The sequence below is a fragment of the Eurypyga helias genome, unplaced genomic scaffold (genome assembly GCF_000690775.1).
Source record: "Eurypyga helias isolate BGI_N326 unplaced genomic scaffold, ASM69077v1 scaffold13900, whole genome shotgun sequence".
NCBI classification, from domain to species: domain Eukaryota; kingdom Metazoa; phylum Chordata; class Aves; order Eurypygiformes; family Eurypygidae; genus Eurypyga; species Eurypyga helias.
In genome coordinates, this window is record NW_010227743.1 from 18,344 (window position 1) to 27,989 (window position 9,646).

A 9,646-nucleotide genomic window follows, 5' to 3' on the forward strand; every position below is an offset into this window, starting at 1 on the left:
TGTAATTGCAAGGTACCACCCAATGGTGGATGGCTTTCATACTTCCCAAAATTCCTCTGAAAACCCTACTAACAGAAAAAAAAAAAAGAACGGCTTTAAAACATGTACTGTTATTTTCAGCTCTATGTCCAATGCTCAAGTCATACTTGTACTTAATAGTGTCCTACATGCTACACAATGACACCTATGACAGATGCTTTAATAACATTGATTGCATACAGGCTGTGCAAACAGCTGGAGATACACAGACAATAATATTTATAGACTTCTACCTCTCTTGGTTTAATTTTAAACATAGATAATGCTCATAATTTTGAGCTGTACATGTTTTCTTCAAAATCTTAAACCATTTTAGTTGAGGCTTTCAGAGGCTGACAAGTTTGGAACACCTGGTACTCAGTAATTTTGAGGTAAACAGTGTGCCCAAATCCTTTACACACTTTGAAAGTCTCAAAACCAAGATGCTTCTTTGTTGAGAACATATCCACTCATCTGTGTTTTGAAATAAACAGATTATTATATAGGCCAAATTCTTTGTTGTTATCTTAGCTCTTACAATTGGAACTGATTGCTGCTCACATGCTTAAGTAGGCTGGTCATACTCTGCCATGGAGCATTTAAATAAATAAATAAATGTCGCCCAAAAAATCCAAACACACCTCCTTTGTCTACAGAGCTCATACAATTAATACATCCTGTTTCTGATTTATAATGGTTAATGAAGTATCTTTGTGTAACCTCACCTTTGGTCCCCCTCTGCTGGTGTCAGAAGATGGAAACTCCACTCCTTTCTTCAGCAATTCCAGATAAACTTCTTTTACTTCGCTCACATCCACCATTCCTTGGAAACCTCGGGCCCACGTCTAGTTTTGAGTAAGAGGAACAATAACAGTCACCGAAACGGACAGTCAGTGGGTTAGACATGTGCTCCTAAGACATGTGGTCCTAAAGGCAGGTCATTCCCTCCTTCCACTCAGCTAACTCCATTGAAAGTAGCAGGAACCACGAAAGCTCCGAAGCTACATCTCATCCTGCTTGCTAAGTGCAACCACAGAGGGAGCACATACACAGACTGGGAGGGGAATAAAAAAGGTGGAGGTTGACAGTTTTCCAGTTCTCTCCCTTTGTCTTCCAATCTGTTCCATTTCTGCATGAAGCAGGAGCAGCAAGAATAAAGCCTGCTGCAGAAAGAGGTTCCCATGAGTGTGTTACAGCACAGAAGGGGGCTGCATCGTTAAGTGTTAACCCTACAGCAGACCCACACACATGTACTGTTTACTCCAGACTTACCATGATAAAGGTCAGGATTTTCTCCTGCATGTCCATCGGCAGATTGTACCTTGGATTCAGTAGTTTCACCAGCTTGTCTTTACAGAAATCTTTCTTCACAACTAGAGACTGGAATCTTGGGCCGCAGTTCTCTATACACATGTCGAGCAGCTGCACACACAAAAAGCTCCTGTTACACAGACACTAGGACAATAAGAACCACCTGAATGCTTTTGTTTCGTTTGTTTCAAGGTGTTATGAGGAAGGTACAAATGGATACAAACAGATTATTGCCAGCTATCTCACTGGAATGTCTGATGAGGTTACGACAGGCAAACAGCAGCTTACCATGTGCGCTGTTACACCTATGCAATACAAGAGGAGATGTGTTAGCCAGAATCACACTATTTTTAATGAAGTATGATCCACTTGTGTCCATGTCATTGCAGTTACTGAATGTACGGTACCTTAACAGCATGAAATTTGTCCCTAGCTTAAAACACAACTTGTACAGATTCAGTAATAGAATTAATTCACTGCCTAGCACATAGGTACCCTGATCTGACAGATTCTGAAGAGCACTACAAGAGAAGAAAATAAAGTTACTAAATGCCTCTCTTCTAATCTGCCCTGTAAGTGAGATACTAATGAAAAAATAGAAAAGAACAAATTCAACAACTCTGAGTACAATTTCTCCACGCGTTTTAAAGGTCACGTTGATTTGAAATACAATAGCTGAAATGTTCCAATTGTCAGATTCATCTTCAAGAATGATGTCTAATTCCAAAACTCTGCTTGGAATGCTCGAACTAGGATCCCTGGAAGCAAGTCTGCCCTATCAAATACAGCAGTACATGATAATACTGCTCCCTTGTACACCTGGAGGTAGCTGATTACAATTCCCTTTATACAGAAGAGATACCAAAAGTTGTCACTACATCCCAGACACCTGAAATCAGTCCAATAGAAAGAAGCCTTGACAGGGAACTGGGGCCAGTCAGATGAGGTGCAGAATCAGGAACAGAACTCATCTTGCCTAGCTCACATCAGCCACAGGACTGCGATGCCCCACACAGAGAAAAACAGACACTTGTGCTTTCTGCTCTTCAACTGCTTCTTTTTCCTTCCAATTTAAGAGGGAAGATGGAAAGGTAAAAGCAAAGTGTAGAAATTAACAGAAGTTTGCAAAATTTCATGGTTTGAGACCAAACTTCCCCTGAATCATGCAACAGACAAGATATATTCTCAAAAGGATACACTGATTTTAAAGGAGCTATCATAATCTTGATAAAAGTAGGTTAAATCCACTTTCCTATTCAGAGCAGACTATATTTGACAAAGCTGAAATAATTTCAGTAACTCATTTTCTAGCCTCAGGACTTGGGGATTTTTTTTCCTCAGTGTGACTGAGAACTTTGGGGAGAAGAGGTTTAAAACCAAAAGAAAATAGATAGCTGAAATGAAAACAGGGTAGAACAAAGAGACACTGGCAGACTGCTGTGCAAAAACCTGAGAGATAATTACAAAAAAATCTTGGCTTGAATCATTATTTCTCATTTGAAAGAGTACATGAAACATATGTTAATAAGCCAAGTCATTTGCCTGTGCAGTACTTCAAAGATGGTCTGTGTAAAACATTTTCAACCCAGTGCATGGGAAATTTGGTATGTTACTCCCTATTATTAATTCCCTACTTAAGGGACTAAGTATTTACCCTCTGACTGAAAGTACTGAACTAATGGGCTAGATCCTCCACTCAATTATGCCAGTACAGCCCACTCAGAGCGAAACTACGCTGCTGTAAGAAAAAGAAGAATTTGACTCAATTATTTTTAACTGGACCATCCATGAACAAGCCACTTTCATGCTAATAACACCTTTCATTAGAACTTCAATATGGTTATTTATCATTGTAAATAGAACCTCACCTTCCCAAGCTGTTCCATTGGAACGAACAGATCCCAGGTGGCCAAGTCAACCACTGCTCCACATTCGCACAATGGAATGTTAATAGAAACACGTTTTAACAACAGAACGGGCAAATTAACTTCAACCAAACCATTAAACTTCCTCTACATGACAGGCAGGACCTGAGAACTGTTGGAATTGACAGAGCAGCTATGTTCCAGGTTAGCTGATACCACACATCCAGCTGAGGTCTATACTAAGCAGAAAGGAGGGCGAGTTGCACAACCAAAATTCCTCTGGTTCACGTGACACCAACACAAAACGAAAATGATAAAAGGCATCTGAACAGAGGTGAGGAGAAACTGTAAGGCAGAAACAAGGGCAGAAGGTGGTGGGGTATCAGAAGTCAGCTACATTCCTTATCAATAGAGACCTCACTCAGAAGGCAGACTACCTGCTCATCTAAAGCTGCCAGGTGTGGTGCACACACCTGTAAGGAACGGATGCGGGTTGTGATGGATACTTCTCAGACCAAAGGCGAATGCAAGAAAACACAGATGAACCGTTTTCTTCTTCATACTCCTGACTCAAAGGAAACAAGTTATTAATCCATCTCCAGCATTATGCTTCACTAAACATGTACTGATGTCTACCCAGTAGAGTTTTCGAGCAGCAAGACACTATTTCCAAGTGCCAGCATTTTAAATAAACCTCTACGAGCAGCTTTTTCAGCTGCCATTAACCACTTACACTCTAGAGTCTATGTAGACTTTACCAAGATGCTGCATTTCAAACGTTTTTTTTTTTCAGAAGTTTTGAATATTTCAAATATATATAATACTGAAACAAGGATTTTTTGCTCCCACTCAATGTCCTTTTCTTTTCCTCTTTGCCAATACATACTATAAAGTATAATAAAATTGACTGGGACTTTTTTCATTGAGAACCTGGAGGGTTCCCTCAAGTCTTTGGATTTTAGGTCCTCTGCTTTGTGAAATGTTAATTCAGTAAATGAAAATTTGAAGGCCACATTTGCCATGCTAATTTTTTTTTTGTTTAACATCTGAAAACTTATATATTAGAAGGAAAACCAGAAAAAAGCCCAAAGAAAAAACCCCACACTCTCTAAAATTTAACTCTAACCAATGAATTCCTTTTATTTTCCAGCAATGTAATGCAGAAATGAAACAATAATTCCATTCTAAAAACTTTTTGCACTGCTTTGCACAAAAGAGTGTGTGTGGACACAGGTACAGAGAGGGCCACATTCAAAAAAATACTTCCCTGTGTGCTGTTCAGTTCCTAAGAGCTTACAGGCATCAGAACTGGGGCACTGCAGTAAATAAATGCTTTACAAAACTAAGGGACATCTATGGAGACAAACGAACAGGTGTCTCAGCATTCTCTATGTAAGTATCCAAAGTCTATTAGTAATAAGAAGTCAAATAACACATACACACTTTGTTGGATTCCTGCCTAGAAGTTCTAATCCTCTTCACTCTGATTGCAAAATCACCTCTGCCAAGCCTGATCTCTTGGCTTTATCAAAAACTGTGTATGAAGCAACTTCATGGCCTGACACGCATAAACTTTGATCCATGTGACTTCACAAGCACCAGGTAACTTCAGCAGCTCGGAGTGCATGAAGTCAGACACTGCCAACACATTATACAGCTGGCACTCACCCTTTCTCCTCCAAGTAAATAAATAAGCATCTACAAGCCAGAAGGAAGACAACATTGTTGAGCTGTAACAAGACTAGATGACAGAATCTGGGCTAACACATGCAGTCATGCTACTTCAGGTGAAGACTTTCACATTGCACTCTGTGTATGCTCTGTGAATAAGCTCCTTAACCAGTTTCATTAGAAAGATTCAACTCCAGAATTTCAAGGCTGAACAAGTAAAAAGTGGATCAAAAGATCCAATTTCAAAAGAAGAGTGATTTGTGGACCTGGTGCCTCCTTAGTGGCATCTAATGTAGGTAGGAGAGACAATTTGATGTACAGTCTCAAAAGCAGGATGACCACTAACTTACAGTTCATCAAGAAAGAGCCCTTATTTTTGAGGAAATTTGGGACAACAATTTCCAAGAGATAAGAGTTGCACATGGAGGGGAGAGGCTTGAGTTTTAGGAACTGAAAATTATTTCTGTTTTTCCATTTGCAAGGATTTGCTGTTCCAATCTAAGCCCTTCAAAATGCGAAACAGGAACAGTGGAGAACCCAAACCAAAAGATACAGCAAACAAAGACCAATATGGGGATCTGAGTTAAGTCATATGGTCAGCAATGAGGTCATCACAGTGAAGGTTTTACACCTGCTAAACTGATGGCCATACTGGTAGAAAACTAAAAAAGGAAAGGAGCTTGGGCAGAGGGAGAGGCAAGGATGGAAGATCTTACATAGGAACAAAGCAGGAAGGGAACGTTTTAAAAAAGTGCCAGCCTTTTTTCTAAGAAAAAAACAACAACAACAACAACAAAAAAAAAAGAAAAAAAGAAAGATTAAGAACTCGGAGGCAAGAAACCTGCAGTGAGAAAATAGAAGCTGGGCCAACAGGATGTGACTGCCTGGCAGACACAGTTCCATGTGTACATGTGAGTGGGCAAGAGAACAGACATGGAGAAGGGGCCTGGAAGGGTAAAGAGACTGTGGGAAAGCATCACACTACAAGCACAACTGAAACCTGGTCCACGCTCCATCTGCGAGCAAACACAATGACCTTCCAAGTCAACACGATAAAGCTCTTCCTTGGATATATCTGAAATGAGATGCTTCCCCCACTTCTGTGTTTTTCCGGGCTAAACCATAACATGACCTTGAGTATATCTGCAGAGTAAACACCCAAAGAAAGGCTCCTAAATGTATGCACTAGGTTATCATAAGTCCAGTTGACTCTGTCAGATATTCAGAAAAAGGGCGAAGGCGTACAAAGACTGTAGGAGAAAGAAAGCAGAGCCAACACAGGGATTACAATTACAGTGGAAACCGAATGTTTCTGTTATGCAAACACATAGAACACAAAAAAGTGAGTCATGAGACAATGGAGGAGGAAGCCAGGAAGGAAGTGCAGAAATGGAATGAGCTGAAGGTATACATGGGTATGTTTAACACCTATCTACATCTCTAACTTGTCAGGAGACACTTGCGCAATTGCTAGGAGACCTACAATTCGACACTCTCAATCACCTATCTTTCCTAATCGCTTCGCAGCACATATTGATATAGATAATGATTTTGCACAACAAATACCAAACCCATGAGTGATACTACTCCGAGTTTAGCACAGACAAGCCTCTACACCCTCAAAAAAAGGAAATGGTGAAGAAATTACTTTTAGACAAACACTGAAAGACAAATCCCCAGTAACTTAAAATACAGATGACATTATTCTTCTCATAGCAGCACTATTGTTAGTCAAGAGTAAATCAGGTGGAGAACTCTGAACTTATGACAGTGTTAGGAACGTCCTGATACATTATCAGTGCAGTGGAAAACAGGGAACTATCTTAACATACTCCAGTAAATCTGAAGTTGACCGAAATCACCCCGCTTCTGCAAACTCTGGGATAGTTGGGAACCCTGTCAGATTCTGGAGGCCAGGTTATTCCCAGCCACTCCAACCTTCAGCCATAACATCTGAATCTTGTGCGGCTTATCCTGCGTCTCACTCCCTAGCTTAACTCACCATTGTTACCCTTTCATTCAAGTTTCTCACTTACACGTGATGACAGCTACCTTTACAGAACAGGTATCGCACATTCCACCACGCTGCACACCAGGATTAGTTTAAGATTAGTGCCACAAGGTGAGGAACAGAATGGTCAAATGTAGCTTTTATGTGATATCCCCACCCCATATCTTTCACAAACAGGTGGGGCACTCACAGCGGGACAGTCACTGAAGTAAAGAACTATACAGACCACGGGCTTAAAAAAAAAAAAGCAACCCAAAAGCACAGCAGTGAATTTAAGAATCTGTGTCATCAGGGACTCTATGGAGTGCCAGTAGACCATCTGATCTGCACGGTGTTAGTGCTGTACACACAAACAACAAAGAAAACATCCCGGAGAGTTGTGTCAGTGATAATTTGCATGCCACCTTATCGTTTAAGATGTTTTCCTTCTTAGTGTCTAATTAATATAAACATAGCCATACTTACAGACAGGGTGAGCCTGATCTCCTTATGGTTGCAGTTTTTAGAAAGCTTTTTCTTTAGTGCTTTAACTGCATCTTTAGGCCTGCGACAAGAAATTAAGTAGAAAAAGTTACCAGTGAAGTTAGACTTTTTTTCAAGTTCGCAACTTCATCCGAGGGCCAAAAATACCGGCCTGAGATATAGGACCAAATTCATCCCTGTATTTACACCCACATAAAACTAGAGCAATTGCCCCATTGATTTCAGCAAAATCACTTCAGCACTGAGCTGGAGTAACAAAGCAGTGTATCAGGTTTGTTACTGCAGACTCTGCGTTACTCCAGAGACTTGTGCAAAGAAATATTCTCCTCTGCAAAAGTCTTGTCCAAAATCATGTTATTTTGTTGTTGTACATTAGATTTATTTATCTAGATTTTATTGCTATGAAAAAGAATTATAATTGCCAGCTGTATCAAGAGTTGACTGGTACTATTTTTTATGTATGATGCAATTAAAAATATTCTCCTGGGAGTGCTGTCAGGAGTAGGGGTGTCTTGGCTAACTTCCAGACTCTAATTGCAGGATGCTTTTAACTCATTTGGGTAATTATCATGTATGGGTGGACAACCCATTCCACCCCAGAGATAGTGGCACTTCTAGACCAGTCATTTTGATTTCTATATATACACCCCATATCTTTTAACTATCTACACAGGAAGAAAAGGGTGGAAGATGGTATCAAGATTATCACACGTGGGAAACAGTTTTGCCTAATTAATATGGGCTATCTACAGTGTACAATTATTAGGGACAGCTCATTGCTCATGATCAACAAAAACAAGATGTCCTAAAGCCTCTTTAGGATCTCTCTAGAATCTAAGACAAAACAAATGTTGTTTCAATAACAACAAGAGAACTTTGCTGAAAATACTTCAAAGCCAATGTAATTGAACGGGTATTTACTACCACTGCATTTTTCAGTTTGAAATGCTGTTGTACTTCATTAGAAAGAGATTTCTCTATTTTTCTTAATCCTATGTCATACCCAGTCATGCCAGTAGAGCATCAAGTGATGAATGGGAGCACGAAAGCAGAGAAGCAAACTTTCCTTTGCAGAAAACCGTATTACTACTATTCCACTCCCAATTCTTGCTTCTCTCATTGAAGCATCTGGAAATGCTCTGCTCAGGAGCTGGATACTGCATTAAAATAACCATTTGCCTAATTAGATACAGTTCTGTGCCTAGTATCCTGTTACAGACGGTGACTAGTGGTAGTTGCCGAGAAGGAAGTTATAAGGAGTTCCTCTGTAAGCATAAGCTCTGCACAAGAGGAAATAGTTTATTAAAAAAAGCTGTTGCATAGAAGCGCCACATAAAAACTAATGTTGAGAGTTAAAGCATGCTGTTGCTTACAGCAATGATGAGAAGGGAGTTATTACTGACCTTCAAAGCTCCAAGAGACACGGGTGAGTGTGGGGGATCCAAAAAAATTAAAGGAAGAAAAAGCTGATAAAAACCCAAGACACTTGTGCCGAAACTAAGGCATGCTTCATGCCCCTGGAGAGAGCCCTCCAGCTGGTGTTAAAATATGCCACTGCTAACAGTGAGTTCTTGCAAGGCAATGCTGAAGGGGGTATCTTGCATGAGAAAGTTTCCTTCTCCCGCTCTGACAGGTGGGAACAAGGAAGCACAAAGCAGCAAGTGGCCGAGCAAACCAGGATGTTCAGTGCAAGAGGCCACCTCTGTCCTGTTATGATGGATCCCACGGAACAGAAACCCGGCCACTGCTTCCCTCCTGCTGTGGTATAGGTTTTAAGTAGTGTTGTAGGCAATCAAATGCTCAAGGTCTTTTTCCAGGCTGGGTTTTGTAGAGCGCAAGGGTACCCGTTTAAGCGTGACAAGCAGCATGGGTTATAAGAAATACGCTGGACTCGGGTGAGAAACCTACATTATCCCCTTTCTCTAGCGCTTGTCTATGGGGAAAGGCCTACAGGTCTAGTCCCCACAGGTCCTGACAGCTGAGCACGAGGCATTAAGACAGCAAAACTCTTCCCTACGAACCAAAGATACCCGCTCCCTTGCTGCCATGTGGTTCTGGGTGACTTGCCGTTGCTCTGCCCTCCACACCGGCTATCCTCTCTTCCCAGAGGAGAAGGGGCAGGTCACGGCACAGCCGGTCCCTCTGGCACCGGGCCCGCAGCCCCCCGCCCCACTCACCCCTCCTCCGTGGCGTTGATCACGTCGCAGATGTGCATGAACTGTCCCCACTCCTCCGTCTGCAGCGATCCGAGGGTCGCCCGGTCTGAAAGGCCAAGGGGACCGCCGTA

The 9,646-nt window shown here is 41.3% G+C and overlaps 1 protein-coding gene across 1 annotated transcript in view; it reads right to left on the reverse strand.

Moving 5' to 3' along the window:
* TOM1L1 (target of myb1 (chicken)-like 1) overlaps window positions 1–9,634 on the reverse strand; it is a gene marked incomplete at its 5' end in the record, with an annotated part of 22,681 nt that extends 13,047 nt beyond the window's left edge. The window contains 4 exons of the mRNA XM_010157391.1: window positions 744–863; window positions 1,291–1,440; window positions 7,342–7,420; window positions 9,537–9,634. Of these exons, the coding sequence (XP_010155693.1) occupies window positions 744–863; window positions 1,291–1,440; window positions 7,342–7,420; window positions 9,537–9,634 (447 nt within the window). The remainder of the gene's footprint in view (window positions 1–743; window positions 864–1,290; window positions 1,441–7,341; window positions 7,421–9,536) is intronic.
* Between the last annotated feature and the right edge of the window lie 12 nt (window positions 9,635–9,646).